At 36.1% G+C, this 22,181-nt stretch overlaps 1 protein-coding gene across 2 annotated transcripts; it reads left to right on the forward strand.

The window, feature by feature from the left end:
* Positions 1-333: 333 nt before the first annotated feature.
* On the forward strand, positions 334-21,670 carry PPWD1 (peptidylprolyl isomerase domain and WD repeat containing 1). Of its 2 annotated transcripts, XM_007079897.3 has the most exons (11): positions 334-557; positions 5,360-5,462; positions 6,164-6,264; positions 6,402-6,522; positions 8,326-8,773; positions 12,524-12,714; positions 13,572-13,761; positions 16,480-16,661; positions 18,519-18,600; positions 19,738-19,920; positions 20,950-21,670. In XM_007079897.3, the coding sequence occupies exons 1-11, from the start codon at positions 362-364 to the stop codon at positions 21,091-21,093; spliced, it is 1,941 nt and encodes a 646-aa protein (XP_007079959.1). In that variant the 5' UTR covers positions 334-361; the 3' UTR covers positions 21,094-21,670. The 2 variants fall into 2 exon arrangements, with proteins under 2 accessions (XP_007079959.1, XP_015392060.1); XM_015536574.2 differs by lacking the exon at positions 334-557 and having other exon boundaries at positions 5,411-5,462; positions 6,164-6,189; positions 6,500-6,522.
* Positions 21,671-22,181: the final 511 nt, after the last annotated feature.

Genomic DNA, 22,181 nt, shown 5'->3' on the forward strand with positions numbered 1-22,181 from the left:
GAAGAGCGGGTCACAGGGACTGGCGGGGCGTCCGGTATCCAGTTCCCGTGAGGTTCAGGGTCCCACCATCGGCGCTACAGTTCCATGCCCTGGGAGCCTTCCAAGTGTCTACCGTTAAGGCGCTCTCCCTTACCCACCTCTTAACCACCACACAGCCACGGACTGCAGGCCACCTCCGCCTGTCTCAGACAGGACTTCCCGGCCTAGGGCCCCGAGCGCGCGCTGCTTGCTGATTGGATCTGCTCCTACGCACCCCAGCCAATCCCGAAACTCGCTCTGCCACTGACGTGCAGGCCGCGCCGCTTTGCGGATTGGTAGGGGAGCTGTGTCGTGTCGCGCCTTGTTTGACAACTCTGGCAATATGGCGTCCGAAGGTGGTAGCGATTCACAGCTGAGAAGAAGAAGGCGCCGGGACACGGGGGAGCCGGAAAAAACGGAACTCGGCGAAAGAGAGCTGACAGTGGTTGTGGCTGTGGCCCAAGAGAACGAAGAGGAAAATGAAGAGCGCTGGGTTGGGCCCTTACCTGTAGAGGCGACATTGGCCAAGAAGAGGAAAGGTAGCTACAGCGATAGACACAGGGCGAGTTGGAATCTGCGTCCCCAGACTGGGAAATTTCAAACCAGACTCAAAAATCAGATGGTGTGTGCTTGCGGGGTTTTATGCCCTCAGAACAGAGGGTCGGCTTCTGTTTTCTGGTCATTCTCTACTAGCACGTTCTCCCCGAAATAATGATTTGGGCTGAGTACAGCGTCTTTTTGCTACTATCTAACAATGTTAGTGACAGATGTGTTATAGGAACGTGTTCTAATAGATGCTAAAGCTAACTTATACTCACTACCTATTATGTGCTAAGCGCCTCTCATTTAACCCCTATAGCGGGCGCATTAGGTTGGAATTTCTGTCTCCGGTTTATTAAACGTCAAAGAGTCCAGTTCTCTTGAAAGCTTTTATTTCAGGAGTGCACTTAGTCTCTTGGGGCACGCGGGGACCGAGGGCGAGATGGCGGTGCCTATTTAGAATCGTAAAGAGTAGGTAAAGATCATTTTAATCCTGTCTCTTCCAATAATGAGTTTCTGACCTAGGAAAGTTACAGAAGTTTACTGGGTAACAAATTTTTCATCTAAAACCCGCGGTCTGTGGTTTTCAAACCACACGCAGGAGATGCCAAGACTTGAAATATTTTCCAACTTTCGTGGAATAGTGACCAAGTTTTATTAAATAAAAAGGGTAGGGAAGGAAGTTAAGTTTTTCTTATTTTCATAAGTTGTTCTATAAAATGTCTTCCTTGGTGTAAAACCATTAAAATACGATTTTTCTGAAAGGTCAAATCTTACTTTATCACTCTCTCTGCTTCAAACTCTTCAGTGATTTCTCATTTTAAAAACAAAGTCCAAACTTCCTATCATGGCATACAAGTTCCTTCACGATGTGATCTCTCCTTACCTCACCAGCACATTTCCATTGCTTCTGCTTCCTAACCCTGTCTTCCTTAGGCTGTACTCTAGCCATGTTAAAACACTTGAGAATGGGGTATGCTCTTTTTCTTCTTTGGATGCCTGCCAGGGTATGGTGTATACCTGAAATAATTTCCCACACTCCTTTTCCGGTGGCTAACTGTTGTCCAACTTGAGCACTCATCTCCAAATATCGCCTCCTCTGGGAAGCCTGTCGTTTCTCCAGTGTGGGCTGGGTTTCTAAAGAACACTGATCATAACTCCGAGGTAATTTTGAACACCTGAGTTTACAGGTAGCTTTCAAATTTTATGTATCCAAATTTTGAAGAAGCTACTTTTTTGAACATTGTACATTGACACCCGTAAAGTGTTATCTTTTTTACAGTTAGGTCTTTCTGTTAAATGTTTCCATAGCAACTTCTTCATTGCACTTGCTGCATTTTATAATTGTGTATTAAGTCTGTGATTGATTAATATTTGTCACCACTGCTAAGACTGTAAGTTTATAAGAGCAAAGACCATGACTGCTTTGCTCCACTGATTGCACGTAGCAAGTGTTCAATAAGTATTTATTGAATGAATGAACATTACAAAGTTAATGCTCTTATAGTTGTAATAGAATATGTTTGCATATCCTTTTTTATGGAAACATAAAAAATATCAAAGTGCTGATGTTAGTATTAAGAGACAAAAATCTTACAAACTTAATACAATTGAGACAGATACAGCAATAATTAGGTGTGAAAATGTTTATAATTAAGTAGATGCTTATTGTATTTAAGCCAGTCAATAGTGTATTCAGTTTGAAGAAAAAAACTGAAATTTATAATTTTTTAATGTTTCTTTATTTTTGAGAGAGCGGGGGAGGGGCAGAGAGAGATGGAGACCCAGAATCCAAAGCAGGCTCCAGGCTCTGAGCTGTCAGCAGAGAGCCTGATGTGCTTGAATGTACTCACTGTGAGATCATGACCTGAGCCAAAGTCAGATGCTTAAGTGACTGAGCCACCCAGGCACCCTCAAAAAAACTGAAATTTAAAAACATGTCTGAAATGTTAGGGGCGCCTGGATGGCTCGGTCGTTTGGGCGTTCAACTTCGGCTCAGGTAATGATCTTGCAGTTTGTGAGTTCGAGCCCCGCATCGGGCTCTCTGCTAACAGCTCAGAGCCTGGAGCCTCATTCAAATTCTGTGTCTCCTCCTCTCTCTGCCCCTCCCATGCTCATGCTCTGCCTGTCTCTATCTCTCAATAATAAATAAACATTAAAAAAATTTTTTAAATAATTAAAAATTAAAAAATAAAAACATGTATGAAATGTTAGAAAAATAATCATTGAAGATTTTGTCTAAAAAGGAGTTTGAGGCACCTGGCTGGCTCAGTCACTAGAGCATAATAAAATTTATTAATTTAAAAAAAATGTTTTTAATGTCTATTTTTGAGGCAGAGAGAGAGACAGACCAATCGTGAATGGGGGAGAGACAGAGAGGGAGACAGAATTTGAAGCAGGCTGCAGGCTCTGAGCTGTCAGCAGAGAGCCCACTGTGAGGATCGAGCTCACAAACTGCGAAATCCTGACCCAAGTGAGATCATGCCCCAAGCCGAAGTAGGATGCTTAACCGACTGAGCCATTGAGGCGCCACCGCAAAAAATTTTTTTAATAAAAAGACGGGAGTGTGACATGCATTTAGCTTTCTAGAAAAAGAGCTATCCTCTTTAACATGTTCTTTGGACGCTAGACTTTTCTATGCATTTTCAGAAAGACATTATAAATTGTTATATGACACTACCTTTAATTAACCAAATGGTTTCTCAAAGGTAGGAACTATGTGTTCCACTTCTTTATGTCCATGTGCCTTATAACCTATTTTGTTTTCAGTAAATACCTGCTCAAGTAAACTAACAAACAGCAAAAGGAATGTGTATCAGTATTATATTAGCTGCATAAAAGAAGTCCCAAATTAAACAGTCTAGGATTGGTATGGAGGCTTCAAAGGGACCTAGGCTTTTTCCAGTTTTCTGCCCTAACATCACTAAGATATGGCCCTCGTCTTTGTCCTGAGTGGTTATTAGAATCAGTTCTCTTATCCCAGTTCCCAAGTATAGGACTGAGAAAGGGAATAATGGAATACTTTTGAAGGAGACTTCTTGACTGTCACATAACACACTTCTATTTCATTGGCACATGGTCACACCTAACTCTGGAGAAGATGAGAAAGGTCGTCTTATAGCTGACTGTCATTTTGCACATATAAAGATGGTAGTTCTGTTATTAAAAATGAAGGGAAAGGAGTTCATTGGGCACAGCTTTGACTCTGCTATACAATAGTTATGAAAAACTATGAAACATCTCATTATGTTTAATGTAGGAAATTTTTTTTTTTATGTTTATTTCTGAGACAGAGACAGCATGAGCAGGGGAGGGACAGAGAGAGACGGAGACACAGAATCCGAAGCAGGCTCCAGGCTCTGAGCTGTCAGCACAGAGCCCGACGCGGGGCTCGAACTCACAAACTGTGAGATCATGACCTGAGCCGAAGTCAGTCGCTCAACCGACTGAGCCACCCAGGCGCCCTGGAAATTTTTTTTTGAGAGAGATCATGTGTGCTTTCAGAAGGAGAGAGAGAATCCCAGGCAGGCTCCACACTCGTTGTGGAGCCGAATGTGGAGCTCAGTCCCACAACTGTGAGATCATGACCTGAGCTAAAATCAAGAGTTGGTCACTTAGCCAACTGAGCTACCCAGGCTCCGCTCTAGCAACTTTTTGTAGGCATGTTTGGCCTTTGTTGGATTATTTTATTAGATACACATATAATGTCAATTTATGCTAGTAATATGGTTCATAGGTCTTGTAACAAAATATCTCCTCAGATTAACACTTTTTCAAATGTTTTGCCCCTGGTAAAAGTTGAGAAGTCCAGGATTTTCTCAGCTCTAAAAATCTATTTAGTATTTTATCATGTTTATCTGCTTCAACCCCACTACTAGTGACCTCAAAGAGGATTAGTGTCTTAAAGATAAACACCCATAGGTGGCCACTGGTCTCTTGTTAATTATTTAAATTAGAACTAATAATTGGCTCTCCTAATGGTTAGAAAGATGGTTGTGATACTTTCATGAAACTTTTTAAGGTTTTGGGTTTTTTTTTTTTCAATGTTTATTTGTTTTTGAGAGAGAGGGACAGCACAAGCGGGGGAGGGACAGAGAGAGAAAGGAAGATACAGAACCTGAACCAGGCTCCAGGCTCTGAGCTGTCATCTCAGAGTCCAACATGAAGCTCAAACCCACCATCCGTGAGATCATGACCTGAGACGAAGTTGGACGCTTAACCGACTGAGCCACCCAGGAACCCCAAAGTTTTTCTTTTTTAATGGAACCTTAATATTAAGCCAGAATCACTCAGTTAAGTTCTGAGGGCAGTTAAACATCTGTACAATACCTGAGAACCTGTCATGACTAAATAATAACAGTGCTGTTCACTACTATGAAATACATAACAGACTGGATTTTTTTTTCATTACGTGTGAATTGAGAGAAATGTAATAAGATATAGAAGAAAATAGAAAATAGAATTTTTTTTTGAGAGCGAAGGAGGGGCAGAGGGAGACAGAGAGAAGTGGGACTCACCTAAAGTTGGCCTCGTGTTAACCCGAAGTGGGGTTCATGTTCACCCGAAGTGGGGTATAAGCTCACCCAAAGCAGTGCTCAAGCTCACCCGAAGAGGGCTTGTGTTCCCTCGAAGCAGAGCTTGAGCTCACCTAATATGGAGCCAAAGTCAGATGCTTAACGACTGAGCCACCCAGGTGCCCAACAGAAAATAGAATGTAGAAAACTCTTAACAGAAAATGCAAAATAGTATATAGATATAGTTGCAGTTTAAAATAAATTTTTCTTTACTTTTTTTCCCTCAGTTCTAGAGTTTGAAAGAGTCTATCTTGAAAATCTCCCCAGTGCATCTATGTATGAGCGCAGTTACATGCATAGAGATGTTATCACCCATGTGGTGTGCACCAAGTAAGTCTCACACATCTTTTTTTGTTTTTTTCTGAAAAATTTATTTTATAAAAATGCTTCAGTTTTGAAGATGATTTGTAAAAGTATCTTTAGGATACCATGGATTTCTATTTAATGCCACCGATTCTATAATAATTTAAGTTAAATGAAGTCCTACATATTCTTTCCAATTTCCTACAAGGAATGCATTCAAGGTAATATCAATACCATAGGTATTCAGATGGTTTCTATTTTTATACACCTTAAAGGAGAGACTATTCTGTACAAAATCTTTCTAATACTTAACAAGACACCTTGGATACGATACAAAACAAATGTACATTGGTTATTTATCACCTTTTGAAGATGAGTACGTTTTCCATGTGAAAAGACTGCCTACAGGGTGATTTTACGATTAACGGGCTGTAAGGTCTACTGAAATTCCTGGTGAAATTTCTTTTTTTTAATGTCAAGTCCTAGCACATCTCTGATCCTAGCTCTTGGGGTTAAAGTCAGTGCCACATCAACTATTATGATATCCAGGAAAGAACTACAAAATTTGCCATTTTCAATCTACCCTCATATGGTGGTCTTTATAAAGAAAGCTTAAAATAAAAATATTTTGAAAGAGCCAAAGATTCTCAGTGAATGATTGCTTTGGGGGTACTAAATAACTCATAGATCTGCTTTACAAATTAACTTTTACAATTTTATGTATGCAGGACAGACTTTATTATTACTGCCAGTCATGATGGACATGTTAAGTTCTGGAAAAAAATAGAAGAGGGAATTGAATTTGTTAAACATTTTCGTAGTCACCTGGGTAAGAATTTCACTGTGTGTGTGTGTGAGTCTTAAATTGTATTGGTTAAAGTTTCTTTTAAAATGTTTTTTTTTTCTTTGAATCATGCATATCTGTTTCATTGGTATTTACTAGAATGTTTTGATTTATTTAAATAGGAGTTATTGAGAGTATTGCAGTTAGCTCTGAGGGAGCATTGTTCTGTTCTGTGGGTGATGATAAAGCAATGAAGGTGTTTGATGTAGTGAACTTTGACATGATCAATATGCTGAAGCTTGGGTGAGTCTTTTTTAAAGTATATACTTTTTAACTTAGTGAAATAATTTTTAAACTGTCACCATTTTGTAGATATTTCTAAACAGAATGTATTGCCATTGCCAGCTGTGCTTTTGAATTTTGCTTAGGAAAAGTAGATAGGAATCCTTGTTATGATGCTCTTTGGAGGCTTCTGCTGTTTTTATTGTTGTTGTTGTTAATCACAGCAGAAATTTTTAAATAGCATCATCACAAGGATTCATTATATCCATTTAACATTACTTAATAAAATAATGAGGATCCATCATGTCTAATTTGCTGGTACTTAGAATTAATCTCCTTGCTTTGCTTATTTCAGTAATATGTATTGTGTCTTATAAGGCTTATGTACATTTTGGAATTGAGGTGATTCGTTGGTAACTTTAAACTTTAAAGTATATTGATATCCACACCATGTGGTTGAACTACAGAAATGAGATGAATACTTTGTTTTAAGCATGTCTTTCTTAAGATATCATACTGAATTTATATACGTCTAAATGAATGTCACCTTGAAAATCTAGCATTGTCAAAAATAGTCTTAGGACTTGTCTTAGTTCAGACTGCCTTTACAGAAGACCATAGGCTGAGTGGCTTAACCAAAGGAAATTTATTTTCTCAGAGTTCCAGAGGCTGGAAAGTGCAAGACCAGGATTCCAGTAGGGTTTGATTTGTGGTGAGGGCTCTCTTTGGGGACAGGATGTAAGGAGGAATGGTATCTTCCTCTTTCCCTTCTGTGGAATTAGGGCCCCACATTTATGACGTCATTCAACCTTAATTACCTCCTAATTATCTCCAGATCAATCACCTTGGGTAACTGCAACATATGAATGGTGGGGGGACAAGAACAACAGTTCATTACATAGCAGTACTTCTTTTGGAATTTCCTTCAAAATCAGTTGATGAGCCACTAAAGGATATTAGTCTCATTACTTATGGTCAGAACTTATTTTTTACTACAAATAGAAATATATATTGGTTATCTTGTCTTATTCCCTGCTTTGTTTACCTACACTTTAGCTGTTTTTACAAATTAAATCTATTCTTAAATGTTGGGGATATTATTTAAGTTTTGGTAGGGATATTATTTAAGTTTTGGTAGAAATTCTAAAAGAAGAGTTCCAGAAGTTTTGAGCATCAGCACCAACATTGGAATAACTGTAACTTCTTTAACTGACTGCTTAGAAGGAGACAACACTCATTTGAGTGTGTAAGTTTGGTATTTTGGTTAAATCTGTCCCAGGTTAAATCTGTCCCAGTTCTTTTGTACTTTGTTTATCAGGTAGCATGTTCAAACTTTATAGTTGTAAGATTAAGTCACTAATAATGAAAATGTGATATCAAAATGTTTTCCTTTTGATCATAGTCATAACTAAAATATTTTGATTTTAAACATTTCAAGAATGAGTTTATCAAGTATACTGTTAGATATGAACCTATTTAAAAATAAGTTAAAAATAGACTGATACCTAGAGATCCAAAAGGCAATGCCCTGGAATATTTTAAGGCCCTGGTCTGATTAGGTTTTCTTATCTATCCAAAAGAAGTAAATGATCTGCTGTAGGAAGTTTTCTATGTGGTGTGATAAATCCTCAGAAGTTATTACCATTAGATTAATGAGGTCAGAAAGGGAAAACTAGTTGTTCCTCCCCAGTTTCTATTTCTGCTACTTTAGAGCAAGGAATCCGAAACTAACTAAATCATTGGCCAGGACATTGTTCTGGTGGTGAGAGTGGATAATGATGCTTACTTGTTGTATTAACTTCTTTTTTCCCCTCACTATTTTAGCTATTTTCCTGGACAATGTGAGTGGATCTATTGCCCAGGGGATGCCATATCTTCAGTTGCTGCTTCTGAGAAGAGCACAGGAAAAATTTTCATTTATGATGGTCGAGGAGATAACCAGCCGCTTCATATTTTTGACAAGCTCCATACATCACCTCTTACTCAGATACGGCTGAATGCAGTTTATAAAGCAATAGTGTCTTCTGATAAATCTGGAATGATTGAATACTGGACTGGGCCTCCTCATGAATATAAGTTCCCCAAAAATGTGAACTGGGAATATAAAACTGACACCGATTTGTATGAGTTTGCCAAGTGCAAGGCTTATCCAACCAGCATATGTTTTTCACCTGATGGGAAGAAAATAGCTACTATTGGTTCTGATAGAAAAGTTAGAATTTTCAGATTTTTAACTGGAAAACTCATGAGAGTCTTTGATGAATCACTAAGTGTAAGTGCAATATAAGTTTAATGGGAATTTCCTTTTCTGAGTGTCTTTATTTTGTGCAATTCCTAAAAGATATTTTTTCTGGATATAGATATTTACATTGATGGTTATTTTCTCTTAGCACATTGAAGATATTATTGATCTGTCTGCTCTCTTGCAGTGTTCTTGAAAACTCTTTTCCCAGGGTTTATGATGTGATATCTTCTGAGCCAATCATCCTTCTTTTGTGTGGCTTTTTCTCTGTTCACTCCTGCCTATTCATATGACTACTCCCAAATTGATTTCTCCATCTTACTATTGTGAATACACATGGTGCCATTTGTTTTGTTTTGTTTTGTTTTGCTGTCTTCATGAATGGCACCAATATCCATTTACTTGCATAAGCCACAAACCTGCGTCATCCTTAACTTCTTAACTCTTTTTCCTTACCCTCTATTTAATTCATCATGAATCCTGTCAATTTTAGTTTCTAAATATGCTTAAAATCTATCCCTTTCTTTTCAGCATAGCTGTCATTACCCTAGCTCATGATCTTTTGCCTGGATTGTCTCATGGCCTACTGCCTATATTCGGGCTTTCTCCTAATCAGTTATCCACACTGCATCCAGAGCAAATTTTTTAAGTGCATATTTGATCATTTCATTCTTTGAACCTCTTAGTGACTTCTTATTGTTCTTTGAATCAAGACCGAAGTCATAGCCTGCCTTATTGTGGCCTTTGCCTACCACTCTAGCCTACTGTCACTCACTTTTCTATCTGCCTCTTAACACTAGCCATTTACGCCTTATTTCAGTTTCTTGAACATGTCTTCCACCACAGGGCCTTTGCCTATGCTGATCCTGCTGCCTGGTGTCACCCCTCCTCTGTTCTTTCCATTACCTGTTGAACTTAAGCTTCAAATCTCATTTAAAGAGTCACTTCCTGTGGGAATTCACTATTTGTCTAACCTAGGACAACTTTTTTTTTATGTGACTCAATATCACTCTGTTTATTTTCTCTTAGACCATTTGGCTTGGTCTTATTTTTGATTACTACATATCAACCCCTAGTAGACTAAACTCTATGTGATCTATGCTCCCTTATCTGTTTTGGCTCATGTTTGTATCTCCAGCACTAACAACAATATGTGACACATAATTACTGCTAACAAGAATTTGTTAAAGCATGTAGTTGTAGAATAAGACTTTCTATCCATGCAAAGTTAACAGTTTTTTGTGGAAATTGGGTCTGATCACCTGTTTCCCTCAAGTGTTCTCTAACTGCTAATGGTATGTTGAATCCTCTGAGAGTCTGTGGGTTGAACCTTCTTCATAGCAGTACTGTTTATTGTATAATAATTCTACATTGTTGGTAGTAACCAGTTTAGATTCCTTGCATTAAGGTCTTAAATTCTGTTACTCTTCTTATTAGTGACACTCTTGTTTGGTGGCAAGTGGCTTTAAGTTGGGTGGATTATCTACCTGAAGTAATATGAATCCAGACACATGTGAAGATCTGGTTGTTAGATCATCCTCCTGACTCATTTTCCTTTTGGAAGAGAACAGCTTTCCACTCTACTTTGAAGAATAGGAGAAAACTGTGATGTTTTCTTCATTAATGGCAGCTGGTAACTAGATATTAGTTCAACTTAAATATAACTTAAAGGCCTTTTACCAACTTGCAGCTCTCTGAAGATTCCTCAGCAAAAGAAATATTTAAGAACACAGTCTCTGGATATTAATTTCTTAACACGAATACTCTGTTTCTTCATTATTGACTTCAACAAGTGTTGAGGGCTGAAATAAGATGAGGTCAGTAGTAAAGCTTATGACAGAAGTGAGATTCAAAATGAGAGATTGTCCAAACAACAACAACAACAACAACAACTAAAACAAATGCCGAGTAAATTAATTAGAATGATAGTGGGTAGTAAATCAGTGGAATCTCACAGTTAATGAGATATGCATATGGTTACACAGTTGTGTATCACAGAGGCCCTGCTATTAAGGCTAGAATACTGTAAAAAGATACTGCTGTATTTATCAGGTTGGATTAACATTTATGAAATACTTGCACGCAGGCAGACAACCGTCTACAAACTTTAAGTCATGAAAATGAATCTAATCTAGTAAAATAATCAGGGGTCCCTCTCTATAAAAATGCTAGGCTATTTCTAGCATATGAATAAACAAGTAGTCTCAGAGACTGGAGATAAGAAAACCTAATGACCAACAGGCTTTTTTTCTGTCCTGTAAGACCCTTGCTTCATGTTGTTCCCTGATGCATATACCTCCTTTTGTTTTTATGGAGTTGTGTACATTGTTGTTCTTTCCATATCTAGAAAAATGGGATTTCCAGTTAACACAAGCATGAAAATAAGTAGACTGGACATAAGCTTGGCTTCTTTTTATCTCCAGTGGAGACCTGCTGTTGAATTCTGCTGTTTGATTCCCTAAATGTCTGGAAACGAAAGATCTTAATGGGGGAGAAGCTTATAGTGTGATAATACATAGTAATTGAGATGTGACCTTATCTGAAAATTGTGTTAAATATCTGAAGAAAAGAAAACCAAATAAGCTACAGAGCATTTATAAAAATATTCATCTACCATAAATGACATTTGCCTAATGATAATCTGTGTTGGGTTCTCTATAAAAATAACTTGAAACATTTTCTAAAATATCATGAAATTGTTATAAATTAGTGAAATAATAAGAGTTCATTCAATAAAAATTGAGTGCTTGTTATATCATGTCAGGTCCATGATCCTTTTACAGGGACCTTACACTCTGTAGTTACAGTGTCCAGTGTAGTAGCCACTAGCCACATGTTGCTGTTGAGTGCTTGAAATGTGGCTAGTCCAAATTGAGACAGGATGAAATTATAAAATACAGGATTTCAAATACTTAATATAAAAAAAAATAGAATATAATTTATCTCAAATTTTTTTAAGATTTTATTTTAAGTAACCTCTGTACCCATCATGGGGCTCAAACCTACAACCCTGAGATCAAGAGACACATGTTCCACAGACTGAGCCAGCCAGGTGCTTCTATCTCAATTTTTAAGTATTGAGTAAAGTTTAAATGATTATATTTTGGATATATGGGGCATAAAACCTTATTGAGACTAATTTCACCTGTTTCTTTTACTTTAAGTAGCTACTAGGTAATTTAAAATTACATGCTTGGTTTGCATTATCTTCCTATTGGAAAGTACTAGTTTGTGGCATTTATTTATTTATTTATTTATTTATTTATTTATGAGAGAGCACAGTAGAGGAGGGGCGGGGGGGGGAGAGAGAAAGAGAGAGAGAGAGAGAGAGAGAGAGAGAGAGAGAGAGAGAGAGAGAGAGAATCTTAGGAAGGCTCCACACCCAGCATGGAGCCCTACATGGAGCCAGATGTGGAGCTCAATCTCCTAACTATGAGATCATAACCTGAGCTGAAATCAAGAGTCCGACGCTTACCCAACTGAGCCACCCAGGTGTCCCTAGTCTGTGGCTTATAAAAGGCAGCAGATACCTTTTTTCTGTACAGAAGACAGTAGTTACATTAACTGTTTTTTTTTTTTATTAAGAAGAAGCAGTTAGTGTAAATACTATTATTTTACGATTGAACTTACTAATGTCTTTTTATTTCCTGCATATGGAATTTAGAATCCTCTTTAAGGTAACCTATAAGTACACAAATTTTCAGTGGCTTTTAATGTGTACTGTGCTTCTATTTAAATTCTCATTCCCTTTATCACATAGCTTTTTTGTTTACTCCCTAGATGTTTACTGAACTGCAGCAGATGAGGCAACAGCTACCCGACATGGAATTTGGCCGACGAATGGCTGTTGAACGTGAGTTGGAGAAGGTGGATGCAGTAAGATTAATTAACATAGTCTTTGATGAAACTGGACATTTCGTGCTATATGGAACAATGCTAGGCATTAAAGTTATAAATGTAGAAACAAACCGGTAAGCTTTAATAAGATGTTTTTTAAAAGTGCATTCATTTATGGGGGACCATTTCCTCTTTCAGGGAAACAAAGGGAGTTTTGTTTGTTCCAAGACAAGTGGAATGGTCCCAAATGTCTAAACTTAACCAAATGTTTTGACTGGATTTTTTGTGGTCTTTTGGTTGTTTATAATCTTATGTAAAAAGTTTCCACTCATGTTTGTAAAAGAAATGGAAAAAAAGATATGCATAGTTTCAAGGTTGTTTTTTTGTTTTTTGTTTTTTTTTAACAAGTTTCAATCTCTCTTTTGCTTATTGATTTAAATTAGCCTGGTTCATATTAAATGTTGCCAAATATTTTAACCACAGAATTCAGCATTACATCCTGCTAGACATAAAATCAGAAGTTAAAATGCATGAAACCACAATAAGCCTTTTGTGCAAACAGTCCATTTGGTTTTAGTACAAAATAGCTACAATCAGATACTAACACTGAATGTAAATGAAAAGAACTTAAAAGTATATTTTAAAGAGAAAAAAATGTAGGTCTGTACATTCTCACATAGAAACAAATTTATATTGTAGTTCTTCACAGTATAGAATCTTTGAAGGCTTGCAAAAAGATTAAGATAATAGGGATAGGTTAAAATTATGCATGAATGATTGTGTTTTGTTTTTTTTTTTAACCAGAAAATTCCATCCAATTTAAAATAATTCTTTCTGGGGAAGGGGGTAGAGAAACACTTTTTAAAAAACTTTTAGTAATTATTTTATACAAAGGTAAAGGATAGTTGATTTCTAGATTTTATCTATAAAATTTTTATAATTGGAATTAATCGTGGTATTTTACTGTATAAAACATTGTTGTATTTTCCAGGTGTGTGCGCATCTTAGGCAAGCAGGAAAATATTAGAGTGATGCAGTTGGCTCTGTTCCAGGGAATAGCCAAAAAACATCGTGCTGCAACTACTATAGAAATGAAAGCTTCTGAAAATCCTGTTCTTCAAAATATTCAAGCCGACCCAACAATAGTTTGTACATCTTTTAAAAAGAATAGATTTTACATGGTATGCGGAAATACTAGGAAATAGGCCTTAATTCTTCCAGTTTGGTTGGAGATTTATTTTCTTAGGTTGTGCTTTCAACTGAAGAGAATGTTGGCAATAATAGCATGCTTTCTAAACAACCAGAATACCATCTTAAAACATTAATATTGCATAATTTTTAACTAGGACTCGATTTTGTACTGATTTCCCTCCTGTTTTGAAAAATCTTCGACCTGGCTTCTACAACTATTTATGTTGTCTAAGATGTAAGGAAGTAAGTGGTTATGGTAATAATTGCATCCAAAATAGCTTTTGCTATGGGGTTTTAAAAGTTCTAAAAAAGATTATTTTTCATCTTTTGTTCTTAATTTATCTTCCCTGAACTTGCACACTTGCTTCTCTAAGCACATTTCTTTTTTTACCTTTTAACTCTCTTGTAATGGTGCTACCTTAAAAGTTTATATTCCTGACAATTTTTTTTTTCCCTAGAGAACTACAAGTACTTTACATGTTAACTAAGACTGGGCTCAGAATCAAACTGTCTAAACTATCTAGGAGTAGCCGTGTCCTAACTGTTGAACCAAGCAGAAAAATCTAAAGTGTAGAGACCTCTGCCCTACCATTCTGTCCTTCACACTGCAGTCAGAGACTGAGTCCCAAATTTGGTTATTTGCCTAAAATCCTTTAATGGCTCCTCAACTATCTATATTAGCTGGCTCTTCTACCTATCTTTCTTCATTTTTTAGTTCATTTGCTACTCTGACTGAACTTGATCCTGTTTGCAATAGCTGAGTGTTGTTTTTTTTACCTCAAGGCATTTACACAGGCTGTTCCTTCTGCCAATCACATACCTGTCCCCAGTTCCTACTTATATCAGTTCCTACTTGGAAACCTTCTCTTGACATCAAGTCTGAGTTACATCTGCCTGGTTGTGCTCTATGTGTCACAGTTTTTGGAATAGTTTACTTTCTCTCTTTCTTTTTTTTTTTTTTAAATATCTGTAATACTGTCATCTCCTCCTTAAGGTAATATAAAATCCTCAAATACAGGGCATTATATTTTCTTCACTGTTCACAGGTTTGTTAAATGTGTGGCTCATTCTAGTATACTGATTCTTTTCATCTGATATCTTGTAAGTAGCTGTGATGCTATTCAGGTTGCCAGCATTTGATTAATGTAGGAAATAGCAGTTCATCCCAAACAAGCTTTTAACCAAAAAATGGATACATTCTTTTAAGATGAAAATTTTATGTAGAACTTTCAAAGTCATTGCTACAAAAAATAATACTGGTTACAGGGAAATAGTTTTTCTTGTTTTTACCTGTAATTTAACTGTTTTGAAGGTAAAAGCTAACTCTTGATATACACTAAAAACATACTAATTTTCTATCCTCTTTATCAAAAAACTAATAGATTATTCTCTTCCCCTAAAGTTTACTTTTATGTTGATTAAATCACATGTGTTGTTAACATTGAAGAAAAAAAGTTACTATGCATCTTTATACAGCTAACATGTTCATAAAATTATCTTTCATTTTATTAGACATACATATTTGTAAGCAAAAGTAGAATGGTACATACATATATGTAAATTTTTTATCTCTTTTCAAATCAATATCAAAATATGACAAAATATGAACTTTGGTAGTTCAATATGTGAGCTAAATTAAAATACCTATTTAAAAATTCATACAAATCAATCATACAACTGATAATGTCTGTCATTCCTTTGAAAAATGGAGAATAAGATGATAAGTCAACAACATCCTAGCTTGGTTGTTTCTTTATTTGGAATTTATCCAAGTAGATCCGGAATGACATTAGGCAAGACAGGGCCTGGGGCACTGGCTTTACTTTCCTGGAACTCAGTTGATAATCAGGTAGAGCTTCCTCTGGAGAAAAGATTTCTACTTCCTGAAAGTCAAGTTAAAAAAAAAAAAAAAGGCTCAGAGGAGTCCAAAGTTTTAACAACTGAAAGATTTCTCTCAATTTTCCCTATTCCCTGAGGTATCCTGAAATTTCTGTAACTTCACTCAAAATTTACATTATTTCTTCCAAGCTTCAGGGTTTAGATAGAACAGATGGGGGCTTTGCAGGAAAAAAAAAAACTAGCCAAGATGCATTACTGATTCATCTTTGAATCCTCAACCTGCCTAGCACCAGGTTCTGTTCATTATAACAACAATTATTAATATGTATATAGTGCCTTTTACATATTAGGCATTATTCTCCAAGCATTTTATATCCCTTCATTGAATCTTCACAATAGGTACGATTTTGAGGTAGTTATCCCCATTTATGAATGAGGAAATGGAAGAAATGAATTTATTTTGCCAAAATCATGTAACTAGTAAGTAGCAGAATGGAATTCAAACCCAGGCAAGCTAAATAGTGAAAAGTAAGCACTGGTTGACAGGTTAGAACATACTAGCGGGCAGAGGCAGAAAACTACCTCAAATAAAAGCGCATCTTGTTCAGTGTGCACCCAAAAAGAAATTAAATCCCATTTGAAACCATACACCTTCACTGCATGGATTGTTGTTATGTTAGGCAAGTGTAAAAATAATTTAACTGTATTACACATCCTGTGATAGGAAGTGATTGCTGCAGTAAGGACTTATTCTGATGTGAATTCTTACTTTGCTCAAATACCATAGATAGAAATGAAATTTTACTGTTGATAACATTTTAACCAGATGAAAAATTTAATTCATTCACTCTCTTTAATTTTCCTCTGAGTTTACCAAACGAGAACCAGAAGATACAAAAAGTGCAGATTCTGACAGAGATGTTTTTAATGAGAAACCTTCTAAAGAAGAAGTCATGGCAGCTACTCAAGCTGAAGGACCTAAACGTGTTTCAGATAGTGCCATTATCCACACAAGCATGGGAGACATTCATATCAAACTTTTTCCTGTTGAGTATGTACTGTCTTTTGTCTGAAATGAACATCAATGTAAATGTGTTTATTGGAAGAAACTGTGCAACTTAAAATTGCTATTTCAACTTGAGGAATTTTATTTTTTATTTATTTAAAAAAATTTTTTACATGTTTTTATTCATTTTTTGAGAGACAGAGACAGACCATGAGTGGGAGAAGGACAGAAAGAGAGAGGGAGACACAGAATTTGAAGTAGGTGGGGCTCGAACCCATGAACCATGAGATCATGATCTGAGCCAAAGTCGGCCACTTAACCGACTTAGCCACCAAGGCGCCCCTCAACTTGAGGAATTTTAAAGAACTGAAGGGTTTGAAAAGAATGTCTGTCTTTAGCTTTCTGATAACTGTTCCTCTAGAAAATGGGGATATTTTATATATATATATATATATATATATATATATATATATATATATATATACACACACACACACACACTTCACAGGTTTATTATTATGCATACAAAACAAATGGCTATGAAAGTGCTGAATGTAAACTATAAAATGGTTTATAAATGGATATTAACATCAACTGTGCATCCCATCTATATTTTGTGGCTCATTTGTTATAACTGGCTTTACCCTCAAAGCAAATCTTTAAGGGGAGGATAATTCCTTTTCCTCCTTACATTTCTTAGACCTCCACTACTACTTCTTTAGTTCTTTCTATAGGTTTTGAAAATTCCAACAAGGGGCATCTGAGTGGCTCGTTCAATTGAGTGTTCAACTCGATTTTCAGTCAGGTCATGATCCCCGCTCAGGTCATGATCCCAGAATCATGGGATTGAGCCCCATGTTGGGCTCTGCACTGCCTAAGATTCTCTGTCTCTTCCTCTACCCCTCTCCCCTGCTTGTGCTCTCTCTAATATAAATACATACATACATACATACATATATACATACATACATACATAATTGATCAATCAATCCAACAAAAAATGTACTGAAAAAAGCAGAAAGGAATTCTGGACAGTTTAAAAGTTTGCAAGATGAACATGCAATGCCAAATCCAATAGAATATCTTTGACTATTCTTGATCCAAAGAGTGACATCTTTGGGGCGCCTGGGTGACTCAGTCACTTGAGCATCCAACTGTTGATTTTGGCTCAGGTCATGATCCGAGGGTCATGGGGGTGAGCCCCGCGTCAGGCTCCTTGCTGAATGTGGAGCCTGCTTGGAATTCTCTCTCCCTCTGCCCCTCTCCACTTCTGTCTGTCTCCAAAAAAATGAAAACGAAAAACAGAGTGACATCTTTTACAACCCCTTTTACTTAAAAGTACTTCTTTATTTTGTATATGAGTGTTTTAAATGTTTTAAATGCTGTAACATGAGATTAAATCATCACATGAGATTAGTTAACATTTAGAAAGCTTCATACTTTTGAGTGTGTGATTGTCATTTAAAGTTGATTAGATTTAGGAGATACCATTTGAGAGAGAGCAGGTCCTTGGTTAGGAAGTGTGTCAGTGTACCATAACGCTGTTTTTGTAAGAAAATTATCTTTCCCAGGAACTGAACCTACTATATGCAGTGAATATACATATCTTACGGTGCTGTAGCTGTACTTTTTTTAACTGCTAAATGACTTTGAAATTTAAATACTGTCAAACTCAAATATAATAAGCATTCTTTATCTAAAGATAATATATTAAACAATATTAATATATTGTGGCTTATGTGATCTTTCATCTCTTCTGTCCTGAGATGAGAAGAGGTTATGGAAAAAGACTGTCCTGAAACATTCAGAAGGTATTGCAGGTGTCAGTAGAAAGCAGAACTGCAAAGAAAACTATATTAAGATGCTCTGAATGGATTTCATATTTTTAACATATCTTACTAGGTGCCCTAAGACAGTGGAAAACTTCTGTGTTCATAGCAGAAACGGCTATTATAATGGGCATACATTTCACCGTATAATTAAGGTAAGTTATACAAAATTTATATGACTTCAGGAATAGTGTGTTTTGCATAACCAGAGGTTTAAACACAAGGAATCTTCCTGTCTCACAATTATCAGTTTATTAAAAAGGAATAGGAAAAATGGGACTTTCTAAGCCAAAAGAAGAATGGATAGTCATGAATATCAGATCTGGAATAAATGCAGGAACAGTAACATGGTACCTTTTTAGAAGCACTGCACCAGTATTTTGTCAGCAGCTAAACCCAAGGGTCAGACACAGAGTAAAGGGCATGCTGAGATAAAACCAATAGTTAAAGTTACTCATACCTAGTGACTAAATAAGGTCTAGATCTAGAAAATAAGATTTTAAATAATAGAAAAGACATCATGCTACTTAATCTTTGAGAACCACCATTAATACCTGAAGAGCAGAACGAACTTGTCCCAGGATTTTGTTGAGCATTGTTCCATAAAATGAATGGGGCAGTAGTGTAGTTCTTGGTTACTGATAGGTTCAGAAATGGCAGGAGAAATGACAGGAGGAATAATCAGATTTGGGGGGGTTCTGAAAGAATTAGAAAAATGACTCACCAGGCAATCCAGAATTTTAGGGAAAGGGAAGAGAGAAGAGTGGGGCAATTATATAAAACCTTATACACTCTACAGATCTAAAACTTATTTACAATATTAATTGGTTTTAATTGCATTATTGGGAAAGATAGTACATGACTATTCATGAGGAGACCTTTGCAGTTTTGTTTCAGTAACTGAAATAAGGTTGTGTTTAAGCAGTGGAAATACATCATCTAAAGTATAACTTACTAAGGTTTTAATAAAATCACTTGATAGAGTGACTATTAAGAAAAGGGGTGCCTGCATGGCTCAGTCAGTTAAACATCCAACTCTTGATTTTGGCTCAGGTCATGAGCTCACACTTCATGGATTGGAGCCCCACATCAGGCTCTGTGCTGACGGTGTGGAGCCTGTTTGGGATCTCCCTCTCTCTCCGCCCCTCCCCCACTGGTGCATTCTCTCTGAAACTTAAAAAAAAAAAAAAAAAAAGATTTTACTGAATATAAAACACACTTAAACATAAAATTCCAAAACGTACATATAGAAAAGTACAGTGTAATATGTTTTTTGTATACTTCCTCTTAAGGGCTTCATGATTCAAACAGGAGATCCAACAGGTACTGGTATGGGAGGAGAAAGCATATGGGGAGGAGAATTTGAAGATGAGTTTCATTCAACATTACGACATGACAGACCATATACACTCAGCATGGCCAATGCTGGATCAAATACTAACGGATCCCAGTTTTTTATAACAGTAGTACCAACGGTAAGTAGAACAGCATTGTCTATAAGCTGTCATATAAACTGTAAGTTGTCATAGGTTATGATCTAAGAATGAATTCAGTAAAAGAGAGCTGCATTATTCTCTACTATTATTTATTTCTGCCAGCATATAAAAAATGAAACAGTTTAGATGAGAAAATGTAAAATTACCTAACAAATCAGATTTTGCTTTGTAAAACAATACTTGCATAACTCAGGACTCTGGAGTTTAAGTCACCTTGCCACTACTAATTGTACAATAGAAAACAAATTATTTCACTTCTGGGCCTGTTTCCTTTAGAATGGGGGGGGGATTAGAGTATATTAATTCTCAAATTTTTTAAGACATTTTTTTCTATATTTTAACATCTCTGATATCAGAATGCAACTTATATTGCGACATACAGTATAAGAATATTGAGCTCTATTGCTGTGCAGTTACACATTATAAAAATTATTATACTTTATTTTTTGGAATTAAGCACCACATAATGAAGAAAAATATAACTACTACCCATCAGGCACAAAGTAATATTCACAATACTTCTAGTATCACTATACCCAGTTTTAAAAAACAGATGACTATACAAACAGTGCGACATGATCAACTTGCCAAAGGTCAAGTAAGTAGCAGAGCGAACATTTGAATTCCCATCTCTCTACTACAAAAGCACATGCTACTTAAACAATTCCAAACAATTCCTGCCTCTTTTGCAGGTCTGATTCCTACAGAGAACTTTTAAAGCCTTAGCCAGTATTCTTTAAGCCATGCAAAGAAACTTACCTTTAGCAAACATCTTTCAGGTCCGTTTGGTCTGAAAGATGCAGCTAATTAAACATTATATTATGCTGTTATATTTTTTCAGATAAACATGGAAATCACTCTTAAAAGCTGCTAGATGAAATTAACTGTATATATTTTTATTAAATTAAAATGAAGCATAAGTTTAAATTCTCTGTAATTTTCTTACCCAGAGGGTGTAATTTAAGAAATCTGGGTTTACCAAGATTTTCCGTTTCTCCTTCAATGCAGCCTTGGCTTGATAATAAGCACACAGTGTTTGGACGAGTGACTAAAGGAATGGAAGTTGTACAGAGGATCTCCAATGTCAAAGTCAATCCCAAAACAGATAAGCCCTATGAGGATGTCAGCATCATAAATATTACTGTCAAGTAAAATAAGGTTTGTTTCATTGTATGTGTAAATAGAAATACATGTATATTAAACACAGGGTTATTTTACACAGGAAGCTCTTAGAACTTGCTGAACATCCAAATCATGTTTCAAGTATGCAATATTATGTTTTTATATTTTTCATTAAAGGACCTTTTTTAAAACCCTGCCTTTCAGTTTTCTCACAATATTTCTTATCCTAGGAGGTGATAAACTGAAATTGGACTAAATCTGGGCAAATCGCACTCGTATGTAATTTCTCATGAGACTCAAAAACCATATTAAATAGAGTTGTATGCATTAATATATATTACTATATTAATATATGCCACATAATCTGCCCTCATGTTTCTTTAGATCCACTAAGAAAGGGTATCAGAATCTGATAGTAATATACCACTTCCTTTCTTTTCTTAGGTTTGTGTTTCATGCCAAATAGTTTTGCCTTTTAATCATTGTTAAAAATAGTAAGCAGGGGTAAGTAAAACTTCAGTAAATAAATAAGAAGTAGTTTATTAAAGATTTAGAAATAACTTATCCTCTAGTTGCAATGTTAAGTCACATTTAAATATTATAGCTAGTATTTAAATTTAAGAATCTGAATAAATGAATATTAGTCCTTGGTTTTATATGCAGGTTCATTTATTATTTACACATTATTTTCCTAATGTAGCTAAATCCCAATTTTCTGTCCTGAAGTTAATAGTATCTTTTTTTACATTACTAAATACTCCATCAAGAAAGTATATATTAAGTAAAACTTTTAACAGCTAACGGAGCATTTAGTAGAAATTTGAACAATAAAACAGTGTAAGTTCAAAGACTTCTATTGATTTCATTTTTTCTTCCCTTACCCTCCTGACTTCATAACTTTTTTTTTCATTTTTTTTTAACATTTATTTTTTGAGAGAGAGAGACAGCATGAGTGGGGGAGGGGCACAGAGAGAGAGGGAGTCAAATTCTGAAGCAGTCTCCAGGCTCTGAACTTAGAGCACAGAGCTCAACGCAGGGCTTAAGACACCTGAACTGCAAGATCATGACCTAAGCCAAAGTCAGATGCTTAACCACCTGAGCCACCCAGTCATCCCCTG

Source organism: Panthera tigris, chromosome A1, assembly GCF_018350195.1.
Source record: "Panthera tigris isolate Pti1 chromosome A1, P.tigris_Pti1_mat1.1, whole genome shotgun sequence".
Classification (NCBI taxonomy): domain Eukaryota; kingdom Metazoa; phylum Chordata; class Mammalia; order Carnivora; family Felidae; genus Panthera; species Panthera tigris.